The sequence below is a fragment of the Mya arenaria genome, chromosome 13, assembly GCF_026914265.1.
Source record: "Mya arenaria isolate MELC-2E11 chromosome 13, ASM2691426v1".
NCBI lineage: Eukaryota > Metazoa > Mollusca > Bivalvia > Myida > Myidae > Mya > Mya arenaria.
In genome coordinates this window covers 16489545-16512573 of record NC_069134.1, presented here as the reverse complement: position 1 = coordinate 16512573, position 23029 = coordinate 16489545, and the positions used below count along the sequence as shown (strand labels likewise).

The 23029-nt window shown below is 34.7% G+C and overlaps 1 protein-coding gene across 2 annotated transcripts in view; it reads right to left on the bottom strand.

The window, feature by feature from the left end:
- LOC128212867 (uncharacterized) overlaps positions 1-22517 on the bottom strand; it is a 55373-nt gene extending 32856 nt beyond the window's left edge. Inside the window, exons 1-11 of one of the 2 annotated variants that reach the window (XM_052918243.1) lie at positions 22410-22517; positions 14226-14342; positions 5082-5341; positions 3552-3733; positions 3100-3200; positions 2700-2977; positions 2124-2279; positions 1759-1799; positions 1288-1382; positions 784-964; positions 131-208 (exon numbers count right to left, since the gene is read on the bottom strand). In XM_052918243.1, coding sequence (XP_052774203.1) covers positions 131-208; positions 784-964; positions 1288-1382; positions 1759-1799; positions 2124-2279; positions 2700-2977; positions 3100-3200; positions 3552-3733; positions 5082-5341; positions 14226-14336 — 1483 coding nt within the window. In that variant the 5' untranslated portion in view covers positions 14337-14342; positions 22410-22517. Of the gene's footprint in view, positions 1-130; positions 209-783; positions 965-1287; positions 1383-1758; positions 1800-2123; positions 2280-2699; positions 2978-3099; positions 3201-3551; positions 3734-5081; positions 5342-14225; positions 14343-14460; positions 14566-22409 lie in introns of those variants that run through there. The other variant, XM_052918242.1, reaches the window with a different exon arrangement.
- Between the last annotated feature and the right edge of the window lie 512 nt (positions 22518-23029).

Sequence of the window (23029 nt, the reverse complement as noted above, 5' to 3'; positions counted from 1 at the left end):
CTTAAGGTATTTGTTTTAATACCAAAAATATTTATTGTAAATTGTTGTCCTGTGATGATATTTTAATATTTTAAGTACTTTATAAAATAATAATGCCAACGTCACCACAAACATTTTCCTCTTCACTTACGTATTTTTATTCTCCAGAAGGAATGGTCGTCAATGGCTGGGGATTCTGCCCCACAGAGAGTCACTCCTTTTACAATGCCTAGTTCAATAAAATAAAAAATTTATATAACGACATGGTACCAGTATTTCGGGGTAGTTTTGAAAAAAAGTATGTACGCTATGTGTATAGGATTTTAAACAATTACAAGTGTGTTACTAATATAAGGCCTATACATATATAATTATATAGGTTACGTGTAGGTTTTAATAATGTCATTTACAAGGTATTCCTTAATATAACTTACAGAGCCGGAACTAGTTTTAATCATTGATTCCATTTATTTGCAAGAAATAAGGCATACATGATCAGAAATAAAGACAATGCTTTCCACAAGTTAACATGCTGATTTGGCATAGGCTAATGAATACACTGTTATAAGTATCATCGTATCGGCGCGGTTACAAGAAGGCGGGCTTAAATGGTTCAATAGCTAATGTGTAGGGAAGTTGCAACATTAATCACTGCTTGTTATTGAACGTTGTTTTCGACAACATTGTACAACAAATGGTACGTCACCCCCTACCCTCGTGGTTTTAATAACTGGACTGATGAGTGGAGTAATTTTCTCCATCGTGTCACAAAATCAGAAGAATTTTGAATAGATATCTACAAACCGAAATCAAATGTGAAGTAGTAGGTTTGTTTTTCCGTTAAAATAGTTGTTGTGTAGAATGTGAGTGTTCTGTTATTCTGGTTGAGAGTTACTCTCTCTCTATTGGAGGCAGGAATATTTTCCATTAGGATGTTGTTGTCACTATACAAGTTGATGAACGATTGACGAGTGGCGCGGGTAAACTAAAAGAAGATAACAATGTTGTAGACAAGAAATGGAGCAAGCAGTTGTTGTCAGCCATTCTGTAAATTATTCGGTTTCATATTCCACATAATGTTAGATTTGGAGGCCCTTACAAATACTTTCATCTAGTCGGGTTTCCACCTTTGTTGTTTGTATTTGTCGTAAAATCACCCGTTATCTTACATTTAATAAACATTCAGAAATATAACATTCTTAAATAGTACATCGTGAAAAAGATGAAAGATTATTCAAAACTGACTTCAAATTTTATACTGAGATATAAAAAGTAGCATTGCACATTCTATGATCCTAAATATCTTACCTTCGAATTATTCAAAGCAAGCGACCATGTTCTCTGACCTGGGTAAACCACGTTTGTAGGCGATTGTGATCCTTCAACAATTGCAGGAGGGGCAACTAAAACATTTTCAAATATTTACAATCTGTGTCAGCAAGTATCAAGGAAAACTACAAGGGTGTTACAACAGTAGCAGACATGTGAATTTTTCGTGAACATATTCATATTTCTGTGTTTAATATTTTAATTTGAAATAGATCACAATTGCCGTTATGATACCAATCTGGAAATTTTTAAACATTTCATTATTAGGTAGTACAACTGTGTTTTCAGTTATGCAAGATAAATACGAAATGAAATTACCGTTTCACATATATAGTCGACACATTGATATAAGCCAATGTATTCTTTCAATAATGCCCGTTTTACAAAACCCAAACCGATTTAGTTAGATTATCTAAATAGAACACATTTGAAATATTATTGGACTATTACCTCCAGTCAAAAGAGTGATACATCTTTTGTCGCCCTCCAACCTGTGACATAAATTTAAAGCGCATTGTCTGGTTAACTATGTGCACGTTTTCTCTTTGAAAACTATTTCAATGAAATGACAATTTTGAACACTGAAATCCACTGTATTAAAATAATAGTAGAGATGTTTGAATATAATAGGATTGTAACTCTTAACAAATTCACTGTTTGGGTTACCTTGATCATAAAACATTACTTCTTCTATAATAACGAAATTTGAGCAAAGACACTTAAATAAGAGATAACTATATGCAAAGAGATCATGCTAAAACACGCACTTAAGCTAGGGATAGAGTCTACAAAATTAAAAGGGAGTCAGAACATACCCTGACGACTCTTTTGCATTAAAGCAGAAGACATTTGAAACGTCACTGTCATTGGGTGGTGAATATGTGATATTTACAGCCCATTCGGTAGGTGAAATCTGGTACAAACTTGATTTGGTCATTCCTAGTGGAGACGTTGTTTTAATTTCACTTATGCTGAAGCATAACAATAAACATTTTAAAGCTTAAAAAGATGACACCCTCCTTTCATCATTCGAGCAATGAAAGGGTCCTTTTCGTTACATGTAATAATTGCTTACAAATAAGTAAGTTACATGGTTGGAACAAAACGACGGATAGAGCCCATCACAATAGAACAACGATTCAGAAGCTAAACTTTAATGCAAGAATAGCGCACTTACTGCCAATTAATAGTCTCATTAAAACTGTTTGCAAGGCTAAAGGCTTTGAAGGCTAAAGCACCTGCTTTATAATGATATTATTACTGTTATGTTTACACGTTTTTCTATAAATATAACCCTTCAAAATAAGTATTAATACTGTGGGGTAGCCCGGCACCAAACATGCACATAGTTGTGGGTCGGATTCCTTAAAGGACAATGTAAAAATGAAAACCTTCTGTCCGAATGTACCACTCTGACTGCAATAGCGGAGCTGTACACCTGTCCCTCTGGAATCCCTATACACGCATCGTCCGGTGGTGTTGGATTTATGAACACCATAGACTGTCCACATGTTTCGTTTTCGTTTGCTGTGTAGACAAAAATCAGGAATTGTACGGGAATGCTGCTGAGCGCATTCACCGAAGAGAAGGTTACAAAGTCCTCAACTTGTATTGCAACAGCATACCAGCCCGTCGCATAAATTGCACTGTAAGTTATCGAGCATGTTACCTGGAAATAAAGTAGTGCATGTACTTAAATATTATCTGTATCGAAAAATCACATTCAGGATCATTGAAGGCTTTCAACTAGTCATGATATTTTACATTTCATATTTAGAGTTTTGATCATACGTTATCTAATTCCGCATTAGGTAGACCATGGCAAACTTCACCGCATTCCTCGGAAGTGTCTGCCCATCTACATCGTACAATGTCGCCGTCTATATCTCCAACTGGGACAAGGAATGTTCACGATTATGAAAAAAGTGCAAAGAGCGTTTATTTAACTTCTTTATTCTTAACGGGTTTGACAGATATTAGAGGTTATTGAATGTAAATGAACATATATGCATTTGTGTTCTAGAGCGTAGTTATGTTGCCACTGCTGGACATATATACACTTCGTAAAGGTTTATGACAGGAATATGCTGACAACCATCCGGCCATTAACGTAGCAGTCCGATGTGTATCAATATAAGGTTGTGAGTGTGGTTTTCATACATTGGGTCCATTTCTGTTTACCTTGCTATATTTTACTAGATTCTCAGTCGATTAGTATATACCGCAAATATTTAAGTCAGTACCTGGAACAGTAATGGTGTGATTACATCCAGACTGCAGCCTCACTATAGGGGCTATCTCGGCTGTGGGGGATGAATTGATGGTGTTTGTATCTTCCCTCGCAACCAAGTAAGCTGTGACTCTTAAATTCCAGTTTCCCCCACCTCCAACGTTCAGGGTATCAATCCAGGCTGCACCTTTGAAGCTTGTTGTGTAAAATAGCCGAATATGCAGGACAGACAACATTTACCATCGCACAGGCCACATGAATAGTCGAAAATTATTGAGATAATGTGATATGAACTTTGTATAATGATTTGAAGGGTTTAAAGAATAATTAGAAGATGAAGCTCTTTAGGTGTTGAAAAGCCAGGTCAGTCCACGGTTTAAATACAATTAACATGTTTAACTGATAAATGTATTATATCAATTCACATCATGATTCCTCTTTCATGCATTTAATAGAAGTTAAGTAATAAGATTCGGATGAAGACTACAAGTATCTTCCATGGCCGAGAGTGTAAGATAGGTTTATCCAAACCCGAGCGTAGAGTGTTTTGCGGAAACGAGGTTTACAAGAGTTTCCGCATAACACTCTGCGCAAGGGTTGGGATGAACCTATCTTACACGCGCGGCTCTGGTAGATGCTTTTTCTCCCACCTCAGTTAAACAAAATAGAGTGAAAATGTATTTTTCCGCTGGAACTCTTTTGTGCGTAGTGAAAATAAATGCGTATAGATATGTGATGATTCGTGGTTGTCATGGATATGCGCGCAGTGATTATGTTAATAGTCAAATCGTTCTTTAAATAGTTCTGAGGCGAGTGCAGCATTATTTTTGAACGGAGCGTGAAAGAATATATGGTGCCATTTGAAGCGAGAAATAATAAAGAAGGATGTAAAACATTGCCACAAGATAATATTTCCATGATGCTACAGACGGTCTTCAACAAGGGAGGTAATTGTGTGATGACAAGAAAAAAGGAGTTCCATACGGGTACTTGTTTTATCTTTGCCCGTGGGTAAGATAAGAATTTCTAGCATGGTCAAATTTTGGGATCTGCTTATCTGAGGTGGGAGAATTAGTCGTCTATGAGAGTTCTGCATAGCCATAGATAAAGGGTGTTGATAATGTAACGTATTTCATTCATGCCAATGAACAAGCTCAATAAAAACGAGATTACTATTTTTTTTCTTATAAATAATTATTTGTTTCAGAAAGATATACTTTACTATTGTAATCAAAACCTTCGATTTAAAAGAGTCGTTTTTCGCGTTTGAGACAAAAAGATTACCAGAAGTAAACTTTTACAAAATCTTAAACTTAGATTGATATAAAACATATGAGTTCTTTCGATATAAAACATATGAGTTCTTATCCAGTAATATCTCTACCACGCCTCCTTTAGTAAAATACAACTCGTTCGGTGTTACTGTTATGTGCAAAATTGTATTATGTGCTCCTAAACGATCCATAATAACATATTTTTTGTAAAATAACACATCCGTATATAGAAAATGTAAAGAAATATAGAATTGTTAGAAAAGTAATACCCAAATTTGATTGGTTTCGAAACGTCCAATGGATAAATGGTCTCTATGATTCTACCTCTGCCAGACGACCAATCTTCACTTATACTGTAATCAGTACAACTGTAGAATAGTTTGCCAATCGATCCGGCACAGTTGTCGTTACACTCAATATCGCCTGTTCCACCAATGGTTGTACCATCTATAATGACTTCATCATCACATTTGAAGTTTGCTGCGTAGGTCATACGCCATGATATACGGTAATCGATGATAACTTCATTCTACAAAAGAAAATATAACGTTAACACAAATTTTAACGCAGAGAAATCGCGCCCGATCGTCGCCAAATTCGCCTGTTATCCAGATCGAGAGCGGGTATGTCAGGCAACCCACCAGTTCAAGGACTGTTCCATCGGCGTTTCCGAGCAGTTTCCGAGGGATATCATGGACAAGTGCCAGAAACTGATCCCAATCATGCTCAAGGCACGTGAAGATGGGAAGGACGCGTACATTAGGGTGGATAAACTCTACATCAACAAGCGTCTCTATAGAGGCAGTGAGTAGGATGGTGGTGAGAATGGTCTGAAGTGTATTTCGTGGAACATTGAAGGACTTACAGTAAATTAACAATCGGACTCGGATTTTGTAATTTTTTGTGTGGCTATGATAATATCTGTTTAAGCGAAACATGGACCAAAAACAAGTCAGCTATTGATTTTAAAGGCTATGATAACCCAATACATTATATAGAAACTACCAGAATCGTAACGCCAAACGCTCTAGTGGCAGGATTATAATATATGATTAAAATATTTTTAGAAAGGGCGTAAAAGTTGTTTAAAACAATATCGATTGTCTTGTATGGTTAAAGTTTAATAAAAAAAAAAATATTAAACAGACTATGATATTTACATGGGCGTTACATATATAGCCCGAGAATAATCACTTATTCATAACATGTATAATGTTGACATTTTTAGACAAATCGAAGAATTTACGTATTTTAGTCATATTGGTAAACTTTTCTCACAGGTGACACCAATAGTAGAGTAAGAGGTAAAATTAGTTCATTGATAATGATCGCCGTATTGACATTGATGACATAACCCCGGTTGATACACACATGCATCGAATGTCACGTGATCTAACATCCAACCGCTTAGGGGATTATTTACTTGAGCTTTGCGAAGCTACAAATATCTGTATTGTAAACGGCCGATGTGGAAATGACTTTGGAAATTTCACGTGCATGACCCATAACGGAGAAAGTGTTGTCGATTATTTGTTATCACCTCTCGATAATTTCAATGCATTAAGGAATTTTATCGTTGGGGATTTTAATATATTTTCTAATCATGCACATCTATGCTTTTTATTTAGAATACATACTAAACTCGATGATTCTGTTTCAAATAATAGGATATATTAAAAATGGAACACGAAATTTAAGGACAAATTTGTAGAGGACATAAGTGCAGATATTCACAATTTAAAGAACGATTTACATGATGAAATTTCCAAGGAAGGAAATGTAGACGAATTAACTAATATCTTTACGACATTTGTTTATAATAAAGGTCAGAAAAAGGCCAAATGTTCAGCATATCTTGATAATGCACACGCTCATAAGAAGGAATGGTATGACCAAGAATGCATCCAAAAATAATTTAAATAAAGAGCGATGCAAAAAATTGAATGATATGCGAAAAAGGTCGCATAGAGAATTTTGAAAGATATTTAAGAGGAAGACAAGTTGTAATTCCGGAGTCAATACATCAAATAGAGAATTTAAAGACTATTTATATAATTTAATATCAAATATAGAGGTTCAAGCAGACGACGAAAGTAGGCAATATGTCAAAGATTTCGATACTAACCCCTAAAATGGCCCTACATTTGATAATTTAAATAAACCTATAAGTGACGAGGAAATTTAAAATGCTGTTAAGACAATTAGGCAGCAATATAGCCTGTTTTCTTTATAATATACTCTATGAGTATTTCACGGCATCAATACCTACTATAATTAAGCAACTAGGATTATTTCTAAATCATATAGGAGAGAGAGAGAGAGAGAGAGAGAGAGAGAGAGAGAGACCCAATCATTTCCCAGATCATGGACAACAGGGGCCATACTTTTTATATATAAGAAAGGAGATACATCTGATCATAATAATTACCGCGGTATCACGCTCCTAAGCTATAATGATAAATTAGTTACAGTTATACTAAATGACCGACTTAAATTGTGGGCTAAAGAGCAATATATTCTGACTGATGCTCAATTTGGTTTTAAAAGCAAGTACAGTAGGGTTGATTCGGTTTTCATACTCAACTCAATTATACAAAGGCAATAGGGTAAGAAGAAAAAAAATGAATTGCTGTTTTGTTGACTTCCGTAAGGCATATGCTTGTATTGATAGGTGGCGTCTCTGGTACAAGTTAATCAAACTTGGTATTGATGGAAAGTTTCTGCCCCTGTTGCGTTCGATGTATAACGAGGTGAAATGTGCATTAAACACTTGGGGTCTTTGTCTGATTTCTTTGAAAGTAACATTGGCTTGTTTCAGGGGGGGGGGGATGACCTCCCCGATTTTCTTCTCTCTCTTCCTCAAAGATATCGAACTTCATTTACAACAAAGCTTAAATGCAGGTGTCACAATTAATGAGATCTCAATACATGTATTGCTGTTTGCAGATGACGCAGCTATTCTGTCATAGACGATGGAGGGGTTACATGAATCTTTGAATAATCTAAGTACTTATTGTAGCAAATGGAATTTGACGGTCAATGTGGAAAAAACTAAGATAATGGTGTTTAGAAAAGGGGGCCTATATGAAAAACTTATAAATGGACTTATAATGATCAGGCTGTTGATATTGTCAATTCATTTAACTACCTCGGTATTGTATTTTCCTGTGGTGGGTCTTTTATGCAGGCAGCTAACACACTGGCGGGCAAGGCATTTCGCTCTATGAATGCAAGCATAACCGGGTCCCCGTTTAATCTATTTGATGCGTTTGTTTTGTCTATTTTGAACTATAATTGTGAAGTATGAGGCTATACACAGACAGAGGTGATTGAAAGGGTACATAGAAAATTTTGCAAGTGGGTTCTTAACGTCAAACGCTCTACAAATACCTTGTCATTTGATGGAGAGCTAGGCAGATTTCCATTATATTTTGAGCAACATATTCGTATTATTAAGTATTTTTTCAAGTTATACTATGAGAAACTAGAACTGTAAGCCATAGGCTAACGAATACCCCCACCCCTCCATGTCTAGGTTGTTTGCCCTGGAGTTAGGCCGGACAAAGCTAATTTTGCCTACAAGGGGAGATAACTCCAGTCAGGGTCATGTGACCTGTACCAAATTCACAGAGGCGAAAGTTTACAACATGGCCATTAATTTCTGAAAGTTTGATAAAGATTTGTTGAATAATAACAAAGATGAATCCCGGACAGGGCTTATTTTGCCTACTTTAACACATCAAGGGGAGATAACTCTGGTCAGGGTCATGTGACCTGTACCAAATTCACAGAGGCGAAAGTTTACAACATGGCCATTAATTTCTGAAAGTTTGATAAAGATTTGTTGAATAATAACAAAGATGAATCCCGGACAGGGCTTATTTTGCCTACTTTAACACATCAAGGGGAGATAACTCCAGTCAGGGTCATGTGACCTATACCAATTTCACAGAGGCGCAAGTTTACATCATGGCCATTAATTTCTGAAAGTTTGAAAAAGATTTGTTGAATAATAACAAAGATGAATCCCGGACAGGGCTTATTTTGCCTACTTTAACACATCAAGGGGAGATAACTCTGGTCAGGGTCATGTGACCCGTACCAATTTCACAGAGGCGCAAGTTTGCATCATGGCCATTAATATCTGAAAGTTTGAAAAAGATTTGTTCAATAACGACAAAGATGAATCCCGGACAAAAAAAAAACGGACGGACAGACGGACAGACGGACGGACAACCCGATTCCAGTATACCCCCCCAAACTTTGTTTTGGGGGGTATAACAAGATAACTGTATTCTCAGTCCAATTATTACAGAGCAATACCTGGAACTTCATGTCAATCCACAAAGTCTTAACTGGGCCGACAGAGTAAAAAATATTCTTCATTCATCCGGGTTTGCGGACGTATGGCAATTTCCAGAGTCTGTTAATGTATGTGCATTTGTCCCCATGACCAGAGAAAGATTACGAGATATGTATATAATCGGTTGGCGTGCTACCATGGAAACACATTCATCCTTGTATTTAAGGAAATCAGGAAAACGTTTAAAAGTGTCAACTTATATTGCTTTACTGGAAAATTTCAAATATAGAAATATTTTAGCTAAGCTCCGATTATCCTCCCATAATCTAAACATTAAACTAGGGAGACATAACACTATTCATAGACAAGATAGGAAATGTATACTGTGTAATTTGGACGATATTGAGGATGAATTTCAGTTTGTTCAATGTATAATGATATAAGGCAGAATTATATTCCTAGATATTATGTCAGACATCCTAGTATGGTAAAATTTATATCATTACTCAATTCTGACAATACATCTATGTTAGTAAGATCAGCTTTTTTGTACCAAAGCTTTGAAAATAAGAGACTTGAAAGTATATATCACCCTATATAGACCTCCTCACATTCATTACTGCTAAATTAGTATTTATCACATGCTTACCCTTGTTTTCCGTGTAATATACCCATTACGAATATTTTTATCTTACACATGTGTAAGATAACCTATCAGACATTTCTATTGGCTAGACTAATCACACGCAACCTAGATATCCCTCCGCATTGTTTGTAAACAAAATGGTTTAAATGCCAACAAATACTTACCTCAATAATGAAGCTGAAAGACTTCTGGGAGACAAATGATTAACGAATCATAGTGCCAGAAAGCATCTTGTACAAAAACTTTCTGATAACAATGTTCCGCCAACCAGATAATGAAGATCATTAGTCACAAAAATATCCAGTCAGTCAACAAATAGTGAAATACAGCCACATTAGTGACAAACATCACAAGAACATTTCAAACATTTCCATCTTGACCAACACAAGCAATACGCAATCAATGCCATTTGCTTGCCAGTTTAATCAGCTGTCGGTTACCGAAAACACAGATACGAATTCCGAAGCACAGATATCTCCTTACACATCCCATGGCGGCTAGAACATCACGTTCTCTGGAAACATTCTTGGTGGAACTTTTTCAACATCAACATCCATGTAGTACAGAGAAAGGCTTCGCCGTAATCATCTGCATGTTGTGAAACTCCAATTACACTAAGAAAACGCCGCAAAATCATCGTAGAAGGCGACAGCGAATAACCTTTAAATCCGTGCACACAGTTAAACTTGACAGACCGATGTAGGTCACATAAACCGCGTAAATGCGTGATCTCTAAGTGTGACGTCATCAAATTGTGTACTTATTGGGTTTTTTTGGTTAAAATCGTTCGTTATTCATGCTGGTGGATATTTTACAAAACATTTTTATAGTTGTGACTTGTTAAGCGCTTTATCAGAATTAAAACTTGATAACTGCTAGTTACTTTTGTCATTTTAATTTGGAACTATTTATATGGCGCATCGTTGACATTCTACTCTGAGTACTTTGGCTGTCAAACAATCGGTTCAGAAAGTGGAACTAAATTGGTAATAAAAACACCGTTTAAAGCATGTGATAAAAAAGATCTGACACTCGTTGTCATTTAATACAAGAATTTTATTAAACTCGTCCATGAAAGTTGTTAGTAAGCTCGCCAGAGGCTCGCTTACTAACAAATTTCATAAACTCGTTTTATAAAATCTTGTATTAAATGACAACTCGTGTCAGATCCTATATTTTAAGTACTTTTTTCTCGCGGTATTGTATAACTTGATTGTAAATAGTGGAATGCAAAAAAAAATCATTTTGTTCTTTCATGCAGGCAATATTTAATACGTGTATTTATTTTTGTGTTTTTAACGATGAGCTATATATGCTTAAGTTGAAAAAACATTATGTTCTGTTCTGTTTTTCTGTTCTGTGTTATAAAGTGTGATATACTGATTTAAAGTGATAATAAGGCCCATTACCTCATATGTTTTGGTCCCATTTAGAAATACTTATAGAGAATACATGATTGGTGCGGAAAAGGAGGCAGTTTATCCGGATATCCGTCACCAAGCATGTTTTCGATTTATTCTGGTATTTTTCATTTTTTATTTATTTGTTTTGCCCCGTTTCATAACATTGTATATTGACACCAGCCATCTTGAAAGGTCAGACGATTTATTTTTATCGTGTGTAACCTTGCAATGAGACGGACACACTTGTTGATATTGTTTTTATACTCACTAAAAAAATTGAATAAAGAAGGGAAATTTTCCTGTAATAAGGCAACTCCCAACCCCATAAAAGTAAGCGGTCGATGGAATTGATGGATAATAAAGTGGTACTAAAACTTCAATTATTGTCACTAGATTTGGGCCGTAGCTACTTTTACTTACGTCATAATTAAAAACGTGCTTTCGGCTCGGCTATAGAATACATGTCAGGGAATCATTGGAGGCGTAACGTTTTGTTATGAAATGAATATACTCAAAAATCCGTCTTCGGTTTTGGTGTCATTTAGTTGGAAATGGGGGTTAACGGTATGGTTCCGACCGTCTGAACTTACATAACTTGATCGAAATTAATTTTGACAACGTTTACTCTGGTTTTTCATCAAGAAGAAATCTCGTTCTGTAGATTTCAACAATTCCCTCCCATATTTGAAGCTTTTAAGGGTTGCTACATTATTTGCTATACTCGTTGCACTAGCTTCGATCGCGTGAACGTTTTGGTGCCAATGTATAGATAGTGGTGTCAATATGGTTGTTGTGGTCCTCATGTGTTTTGTCCTTTAAAATATTTTGAAACCAACTACTGAACTTTAATATATTGCTTTAATATAATGTTTCTACAAAATCAATTTTTGATTTTTGTTCAGATTTGTTACATTTAACAAATGTATGGTCATTCCGATGTGAAAATACGTTTCCCGGGTATGTTTAATTATACACCTTTGAAAACCCTCCAAACCATACTCTATGTTCACTTCATTGTATAACTAATTGGTAGCCCAACAGATTTTCAATGCATAACAACATGTTGCGGCTCCAACTATTCCCGTCATGTAATACTCGAAGTGACATTAAAATTAAATGTGTCAGTGCCTTAAGTATGTACAAAAGCTACTTTAAAGGTATTAGACAATGCTATAAGGATTACAGAAATACGTGTGTGTGTGTGTGTGCGTGCGTGCGTGCGTGCGTGCGTGCGTGCGTGTGTGTGTGTGCATTTGGCTTATATTGTTGGCTTACATCAAAGTGATTTCTTGTTTAAATTGTTCGGGGTTCGCCGCTACAACGATGCCCGTCTGTAGGACGGACTTTATGATTTAGAAATATCTTTTTTATGATGTCTTTGCTCGCGATGTTGATATACCCAAATTAGTTTGTACCAGACACCATACTTTGACAAGTAATTAACTGGGGGAAGTCCATACTGCAGTTCTTGATTTTATTTAGACCAATAAATTATGCCTTATTCAAAATAGCAATTGTCTGTATAGCTGGTTCAGACAATAAGAAATTCAAATATTCCCAATTTCAGTATACCAAGCCTGTGAACCCCGGGGGATGGCCAATAATGACCTCAGGGGCATAATATGAACAAACATTCACAAGCAATTGTTCTAAGATGGATGTGCAAACACACAAATAGATTTTCAAACATTTCCCAATTGAAGTATACCAAACCTGTGAACCTGTGAACCCTTGGGCGTGGCCAGTAATAAACCCGAAGGCATAATTTGAACAAACATTCACAGCCAATTTTGTTTAGATGAATGCGAGAACTACAGACACTTTGGCCAATAGAGCTAAAAAAATGGCCTTGTCCTTTCAACAAGAACAAGGCAAAGTTATTCACAAAATAAACTGCAGAACCAAAAAAGCAAGTTGTCTCCCTTTCATCCTAGACTTGACATTACATGTAAACTTGGTTATAAATAGACAAATTCGGTCATGCAGACTTGTCTAAAAATAGGTTAGCTAAAAATACCATTTCTTTAACCCTTTCAAGGCCCATAATCTAGGCATGCATGGGCGGATCTGGCTGGTTTTTGCAAGGAACCAAGCTCTGATGGATATCTAAATACTATACAAGTTAGATCGAAAACTGAAGACTTTATCGTGTTCATAAGCAATTGGTTACAGACGCACGGACGCACTGACGCACTGATGCACGGACGCACATACTACATACACATTACCATCCCATAAGCTCTTCGGCCAGTAGAGCTAAAAAATCGGTAAATTGTGTCTCAACTTCTTGTTTCCAATTTTATTTTTTCTTATCTGCAAAACTGTATTTAAAGGTAATAAAATTAAATTGTTAACTGCACTTTCTGGAAAACATTAATCGGGTACCCCCCCCCCCACCCTCTCCAAAAAATAGTTTAGACTGACTGACATCAAAAATCATAGGGTCTAAATACCCCTGAAGAAACACGGGCACGATTAAAACACTAGAGGGCAGTGCCAAGAAAAAACAGTAAAGTGTCAAGTAAAACTATAGCAGCGCTAACGAATTGATTGGCAATCACACAGCCGCCATTAAAACGATCTCTATCGTTTAAACAGGTACTTCAGAATTTCTAAATGGAACACAATGTGCGCAAAGAATAATCAATTGATCAATCTTTAACCTAAACTTTACAAAGGAGTCACTTCTATTAGATGGGACTTAGCTATGGATTGGATGATTTGCAAGTAAACGCTTTCAATGTCAAACGAATTTATAATCAAGGTTTGAAAGATCAATCCTGTTCAAACATGAACACAATTTGCTGAAATATAAGTAGTGTGCATCTTTACAATATGCAACAAACATATATCTTCAAATTCACGTAGACGCGAATATTTTTTTATTAATCAACAATGAAGAGAACGTTCAATGAGCCTTGCAGTTTCACAAAATGTGACTTTTAGTAAAAAATGCAGGTTTCTTATAACAAATATAATTTAGTATTTGTTTTTGCATAATTTGCATTTACCGTATTACATAACCTGAAGGACTCTCGTATTTATTTTCAAAAACTGTTACCTGATTTACTCCTGGCTTCCATGTGATAATTGCACCCCTAAAATGAGAAGGCTCTACCTCTGTCACAGCGGTTAGAAGTAGACACCATATAATCCTTTGAACATCGACCATCTTTCTCTGAAAGGCACCGGAAATGTGGAGGTCATTGGAAATATCGGAACAGAACTTATTGCCAATTATCAAGTATATGTCACATACTATTTCACTCAAATAGGCATAGAACATTATCACTTACCATGTAATTAAATAGTTAGCTAACTGAAATACAACACTGACCGCAACATATCAAACGCATTTTACAACAACTTTAACTCAGTATGATCTAATCGTTTAAAGTGATGTTTACTAACCAATTTAAAAATACTTAACAGTATCCGGTTGTCATTGCGGTGTACTTCCTTGAACACGATATACTTAAGTCACATTATGTTTTAGTGATGTTAACTTATTTTTGGTTTGTATATTCAAATGGTTTCTCTTCACCTTTATGACATTTTTAACAAACCGAAAGTATAATCCAAGTATTATTTAAATTTAGCGCGCACAACGTCTTTAAGAAATTTGAATATCACGTGACTTTCTGAATACCTAATTTCTTTAGCTGTAGCTTTAAATACTAATGATCTGCATTTTTTAAGAAGTTCTAGGTTTAAACAGTTACCCCGGTAATGCTTCTGGAAACATTTTTTTTTCATCATTAGTTGACTATACATTATCGAAATTATCGAAAAATACAGTTATAGTGTAAAATAATATTTTGGTTTTAATGGGGTGCGAATCCACGCCGGTAAAGTCAAGAAAACAGATTGTATAACACCTGAACCACAAGACCACGAGGATTTCGATACGTTATGGCGATATTTTTTAACAACTTGAGCATACATGTATAACATCACTTGATAATGTTATTCAATCAATCAAGCAACAACAAAGCATGAAAATTGTGGTCTTCAAAAAAGATATTTGAGCAAACATCAACATTTGAAGGGTTAAGCTTTTAGTATCTTAGTTGTAATGATTTGCCACCCTTTATTTCGGCATACATAAAAAGTGCATTGTACAAAATCATGACCGAGTATCTATCTGCGAGTTTCCACTAAACAACATTGATATTATGTTCCGCCCACTTATCTGCTTCATTCGCATAACACAAGTCAGTGGACCAGTTTGGTAGTCATTATTGGTAGTTCCCATATTTTTTTTTAATAAAGCATCATGTGGACCTCTGGAATTTATCAGACAATATATGAGACTCTATCATAGTTATACACTCAACTTCTTATTTTTCTTTTATTATTTAATCCTAAGTGGCACTGAGGATTTAAATGTCGATCATGCACAATATGTGTAAAGGGATAAAATATATCATGCATATCTTCGAAGGAACATTGTGAAAAAAAACACATTACCTTCCTTGTTATATGCAAAGCAATTTTAAATTCGGTACTTTATTATCTAGTTTATTTCCATGATGCATTTTCCTCTTTGCATTTTGGTGCATGTACTGGTCAAGATGTGTCTATAATGTTCAAGAATATTCTATTTATTACATGTATAAGAGAATAAGTATAATTCTTATACAAATTGATAGAAAGATTTTTGTTGTAAGTATTGGTAAATTCTTACTTGTTATAGAACTTAAGTCTTTTGGTCAAATAACAGTTTCTTTAAAAGGTAACACGTCTTTAAAAAAGTTTCACTAGTGACAAAACATTTCTCAACTCTTGAAATAAATGAAATTATACTGTGAAGACAACATCGTACAGGTAAATCATTCAATTATATTGTAATTGCAGTATTTACTACACATACTTTTTCTACTTAGGAAAATGTACATCCTGGCCTTTGTCAAATTAAGTTTCAATCCATATAACAAGTTTCCTTGGCATCTAAAAACTTTCACCTTTTCCCTAAGTGTTGCAGAGTTTGTACTGATGTCAGAAAAAGAGCACAGGTGCAGTGAGGTAAATAACTTTGGCAAAGATTTGCAATGAATCAAGACCTTTTTTTCAAGTGAAACTGAAAACACAATTATTATGAATGATATTTTCAACAATTTCACGTTCATTTTAGGAAGAGGAAGATAGAACGGTCAGAACACAGGGACACCCAAATAAAGGCCGTGAAGGTTGATAATGCCTCAGAGCGAACATCGGTTACGATATGGAGAGGTCAGATCAACCGTGATGTTCGGCCTTGGGATTATGTTGAGATGACCGACCTTGTTGTTTCAACATACAACAATGTCAACACCTTATCATTTACAATCCGTTTAACAGTGACGGTAACTCTAATTGACCTTTTATTGATTCCATTTATAACACGGGATACTATATTCATGACAGCAATGAGGATTTCATCAATAAATAGTTCCTGAAACTTTCTGCATTTAATGAACTTTCTTCTAATAAATAATGTTAATAAGAATGAAAGGATTAAACACTTCTACATCAATTGTAAACTCTGCTATTTAATCACTTTGTAACTCGTAGATTTAGGCAAGGCTTCAGTTAAAGGAAGTTTAGAAGTATATTACTCCCTAGAAATTGGTCAAAACTTCTAAAATTGATACCTTGGAAGTACAAAAACTTCCATAGTTTCGATGCAAATTCCAACGTTGGAATCTTTATTCCAAGTTCAGTTATGTTTAAGGAGGATTAGAAAACAATGAAATTAGCATATATTTTATCATCAATGGTCAATTTACAAAAAAGACGTTTTTGTTTTGAACCAACCAAACTATTTGGTTTTCTCAAGCAGCTTCAAGGGTCACCTCCCCCCCCCCAAAAAAAAAAAAATAAATAATAAAAAATCCTGACTTAAATTCCATACACCCATAATTGAAGGCTGTAATCAGAGTACATTTCAGCTAATACAAAGATACCTTGTATACAATATACAAGTTCCTTCCAAGGTACATTAAAACTTCAATATGTCCCTATTGGATATTCATTTAACTCACAATTCATTTCATATAAACAATTGATCATTGACCCACATGTTAAACAGACACAATAGACACATGTTCATATACAGCATTGGGCAACACTGCAGCATTACAGTATGTAGAGTTATAACTGTGTTTCAGTCCACCATTGGTGTGCAAACAATTTGACTAATACAACAAATCATTGGCATTGCTCCTCCTTTTCAGAAGACTGATGCACCTGAATAAGTGCAACTCGTTCATGTGACAGGCATATCTGTTGATTGGGAAGAGAGAGGCTACTTATTGATGATGAAGACATCATCAATGTTCAAACGGAGATGCTCCCTGCAAAGACGGTCAATGCCCACGGGAATTGGCCTCTGACTTGCCTGTCACTAACAAAATTAACTTCTTTCCCGAGACTTATTAAAAAAAACCTCTTTCTTATTAAAAATCTTTTACAAAGTGTATACATACTGGTTTATTTTAGACAATGCAAATCAACTCTAAGCAACATCTTTGTGGAACTCTATTAAAACTGTCTTAAATGTATGCTTTTTAGTTCAAATGGAAGGGGGTTACAAACGAAGCCACATGCCTAAGATTTGAATGTTATGAAGTAGTAGTACTCATAAACCATTTTAGTCATGTTATTTTTTAATTTAAGTCAGTTGCGTGACATTTCAGTAGAGGTATTATTTAAAAGTATAGGTGTTCTTAACATGAAGGTATGTATTTGGAATCAAATCAATGAAAACAATGTAGTTCATATATTATTTAGCATATCATACAAAAACTGAGATACCTGACTGAAGAAAAATACTCAAATGAGGAAATGACTAAAGATGTAACATGAACATCCCTAGTATTTTTTCTTAGGCAAAGCAAACAAAAAGCAATGAACCATTCTTAAAACGATATTATTTTATATCATCTTTTAATACTCAGTTGCTATGAGTATTATTGAGAAATATGTCTTCACGATTGTAACAGTCATGAAAATTGATAATTTACTCTAATTGGAATAATTTGTCCCAAGAGATGATGTACTTAATCTTCTAAATAACATACGAAACACAACAACGCTGAATCGAAAGTATTCTCGCCAGTAACATCAAACTGGTCAAACATTAAGGCTTTGAGAATTTTATTATTGAAAAAATGTAAAAGATATTTAGACGTTTGGCTACTGGTTTTGCTTCTGTAGTTTTTCATCTAAATATTGTTGTCTCCAATGCACTTAAACCACCTGTTAAATTACTTAAATCCTGACTTACTTCATCAAACAATTCTCTAATGCTAAATTTACATTTAAAACAAATGGTATTTATAGCTCGCAAGTATTTTATACACACTCATGTGATTTGTACTTTAATGTTTTTACTTCATTTTGCTGTGCAAAAGAAATCCACTCTGTTTTGATGTTTTTGTCTTTTGTTCAGCATACATTGAACGTTCATGTATTTCAACTGTTTTTATAGATGTTTGTATATTTACACCTCCCATATTCAAAGTTTTAATACTTCCTGGTAATACCGTAACAGGTGCTCATTGCGATTTCTTTCAAAAGGTTTACAATATTAATTATTGATGTTTCTATATTTACACCTCACATAGTTAAAGTTTTGATACGTTTTTTTGATATCTATTGACTTCATATGCTCATCACGGTTTCTATTTAAGTGTACATATATTTTATCATTGATGTTGCCATAGAAACAAATCACATATCAATAACTATTGGGGACAATCCAGATGCCACATTAAATGTCATCTGCATATTCCTTTCATTTCATTCTTTGTACACTACATCATATGTAATAAATACAAACGTGCATAATCATTACATTAACGATTTAGTAAACAAAAGTTCATATTGTCTGATATCATTAACTCATTTCATAAGTTGTGCAATACCCACTTTCGTCAAGATCAGTTGATACATTTTCACTTATATCACATAGGTGCCTCTACTTTATGAAACAACTTGTTTTTTGTTATAATTACATACTGTACATACTTAGTTTAACTGTTTGTAAAATAATGTACAAAAAATAATCCCTGTTCTACTTGACTATGTATCCGCAGCATTTTGGACATAAAAGCGGTATTGAGCTCATATGTTTGTCAATGAAAACACTTCAAGCTGTTATCATAACCTTGACATTGTTTTCAAGGTTGTAATACAACGCAATGTATATGTACTGCAACCTGATTTTGAACTAATCCTGTTGACAATATGCGCAAGTAGCATAAATTTTGAGTCATTCATATTATTTTTTGAGTTTGAAATTAATTCCAATGAATTGACAGAGACTGTTATGTACGCGTATATTTTTATTTAATATAACTTTGGCATTAATCAATTACTTAAGTCTGTTCCTACACTAACAAAGCATGCCAGCATCCTCCAGCGGCGATTTCGTTTACATCAGCCATATTTCGTGATATGTATTTGCTGCGGGCTTATCACAACAACATTGATAAACCTTTACTAACACCAAGGCCTTGCCGTGCGCATACAGCACCTTCAGTGTTTTGTTTTATTAAGTGACTGGGAGATCCATGCCTTCTTATAAACCTTATTTTTAAACACTCATATCATTTAAGCTTATAAAACAGGAACTTGATCGATTTGAAGAAATGACTGCTCCAAACGTCTCTGATTGATTCTCTTAATGTTTTTGCTATGACATTTTCTTTTAATATTTTAGGGATATGAATGAGTGCGTGCGTGTGTGTGCCTGACATAATCAGAGAGTAATGGTGGGAGTGGTAATAACGCTTATTTCGTATCAAAATTGTTTTAGATATGGATATATGGAATGTATATAAAAATAGCCCTTCTTTACTGTTTTATTATTAGAATATAATACATTTTACAAAATCAACTTCCTTAGGCCAGTATAGCACTTTTCAGATAGTATAACCAATGAAATTCTTATTATGACAAATTAAATCCGCTTTACGAACAATACAGCATTTGCCGCCCCCCAAAATAGATTTCACTCGATTGCGAGGGTAAACAATCTCCTCACTAAAACTTGAGAAGTACGTCGCTCGAATATTCAGTGTTTGTTTAAGTATTTTTAATACGTGTAATGACTTGATATCGTATGTATTCACATAACCACAAGCTGAACGAGGGCATTCGAGATTTGCATTTTGGACATGTTTCTTGTCTGTGATTTTATGTTCTTTGTCTTTGGCGTTTAACCAGTGCCATTAAACCGAGTTTATGTTTAAACGTTTTGCTACTGAGCTTGTTTCTGTAGCTTTTCGCATAAATATAGCGTCTGAATACTTTCACAGACGCAAAGCATAATTTTCAGGAATCAAACTACGTTTTTATTACGAACCAAGATTTGTAGATTACGGGTCGAGTTTGTGTTAGTTTAATAAAACTGCCTAGACACATATATAAAGGATGGTAAAAAAAAGCCTTCAAAGAATTGACAGCTACCCTAATTACTTTTAATTAACTCTTCGCATCGCCGCGTTTCGCGGTGACTCGGCGCGGTGCATGGGAAATTATAGGTATGAACGCGATGGGAATGAGGCTTCAATCGCGGCGTATAGTGAAAATTAGATTAAAATGATAACGTCCGCGGTAAGGAAAAATCGCGGCGATGTGCGAAATAAGCAAAAAACGCGTGGTTGGTAGTGTTGCCGAATTAACTACGCCGCTGACTCGGAGGTCATTCATTCAAAAATAAACGTTACTTTATTTGAAATGAAAAGTGCTTGAAACACTTGATATTTTTATTAATATTATGTTACACTTGTTATCTACGTCGTTCCATGTGCTTTTGTTTGGAGTATTATTTTATTAAACAGAAATGTAAACGTTTAAAGAACGGTACATTGATGAAAATGAATATGTTTTATTTTGTATTTTAATTTACTCTCTTTTTTTCTATCGTGTAGCCTATCAAATGGTCCGCATGATTAATACACTTTGATAAATGCAATACTAGTTGAACTCAGTTTATGATATTTTTTACAAGTTAAATCATTTTAAAAACTTTTAGGTTACAACAACATTTAAATAATAGTTCTTCAGGTTTTAGTGTTAAGTGATCGTTTTACGTTGTCGTTTTATTATGTTTACCTGTGTAATTTGAAACCCTTTGGCTATTAGCAAATCCATACTGTTACCCCGAGACATAACGAATTTTCCCTGTGATATAAATTTTGTACCCTCTTGCGGATCTAAAATTAGTACCGTGACGTAATCAAAGTACTGATCGTTAGGCGCTTTTTAAAATATGAAACAATCAAGCGCTTGTAGTGTTTGCAGACGAGATCATCTGTCAGATTTGACAGATTCGAAAAATGGATGTAAATAAACGGGTTGCTTCGTTGTCCGAGTCGGATATAGTTAATTTAGATGACTTAAACAATTCGGCAACTACAACACGTTGTGTAAAACGAAGCGTTAGCTCTTTCGTGCGTATCCTGGCAAAGACAACATCAGCGAAACCTTCGAAGAAATGCCAAAAGTACATGTTGAACAACCACTTGAGAATATTTTTCACATCAGTTCGGACCGAATATTATTCGGTATAAAGTGTTTTCCCAGTGTGATAGAAGACATTTTGACTGTGATATACCTGTTTTCTTTGACGTTATTGATTAATCATTATAACAATAAATTGTTTGTTCCTGTTCACATACACTATATACTGTTTTACATTTAAGTATCAAAATATTTATTCGGTATAATAAAATAAATTTCTGATCCCATGAAGGTGATAGCATATAATTTTAACCCTCAAACAGTTAATGTCAACCTCGGCTTACGGTTGACATTAACCTTCTCGGGTTAACATTATGTGCTATCAACCTCCATGGGATCTGATATTTATATATATTCGGGTTGAACACTGACTTGTTTTTCATGTGTTTACCTTGATCCATTCAATTTATGCTTTACCTGACTGTATGTTTCTACCCCAAATCGTAGTTCAATGCAATTACGGTTTTTACATGCTTCATTGAAACAGAAAGTGACAAAATTTAGTAAGTTCCCCCTAGTCCGTCTGATCTTTAAAAATAGTTTTATTTCCTTTGAACGTTTACACACTTTTATAAAAGTCAATATAATTAGCAATATGCGTGTTTTAATAAACAATGAGTTCTGTGATTGAAGCGAAGTGTTACATAACAAAGTCGCCTTATAACAATTAGAGATTATCGTAATTAATTCAAATTTATACTTTTAGTGAAATATGTAAAATAAAAAAATAAGTTACCTTAAGTTATCCACCCGGTCGTCTGCCAAACAGATAACTCCACCAGTCCTCTAGTCAAGCTAGTTTTATTGCTATTATAGCGACAAAATCTGTCATTTTATACTTCCGTTATGGTCACGGGTGTGCGACAGTGTCAAAACATGATGCACCTTCGAAATATGAACACGAGTATCTATATGAACACGAGTATCTCAACTCAAAGAGGATATATTTCTGCATTTAACTTAATGTTATGTTTAAGGAAGAGCAAAATTGGCTTTTTTCTCTTAACTTTGGATAAGGTATGTACATACACATGTACATACACATGTACCTGTACTTATCCTTTGTTGTTAATTTCTGCTCCTTTAGTATGTGAAAATTGTAATTCTGTCATTTACTTTTTAGATATTGATTGCAGTTCTCATTGTCTATCAACAGTATTATACGCATACATTTTAATCCAAACTTTGATGTGTTAATTACATAAAGGCCGTTAAATGTCAACAAGACTTCATGCTTGAGTGAGGCCGTGTTAATGTGTAATTTGATAAAAGAGTGTTATGAGCTCTCTACGATATTGGGTTTTATGAAATGAACTCTCAACAAAAACATTTCTGAAAATCTATTGGTTTATAAGC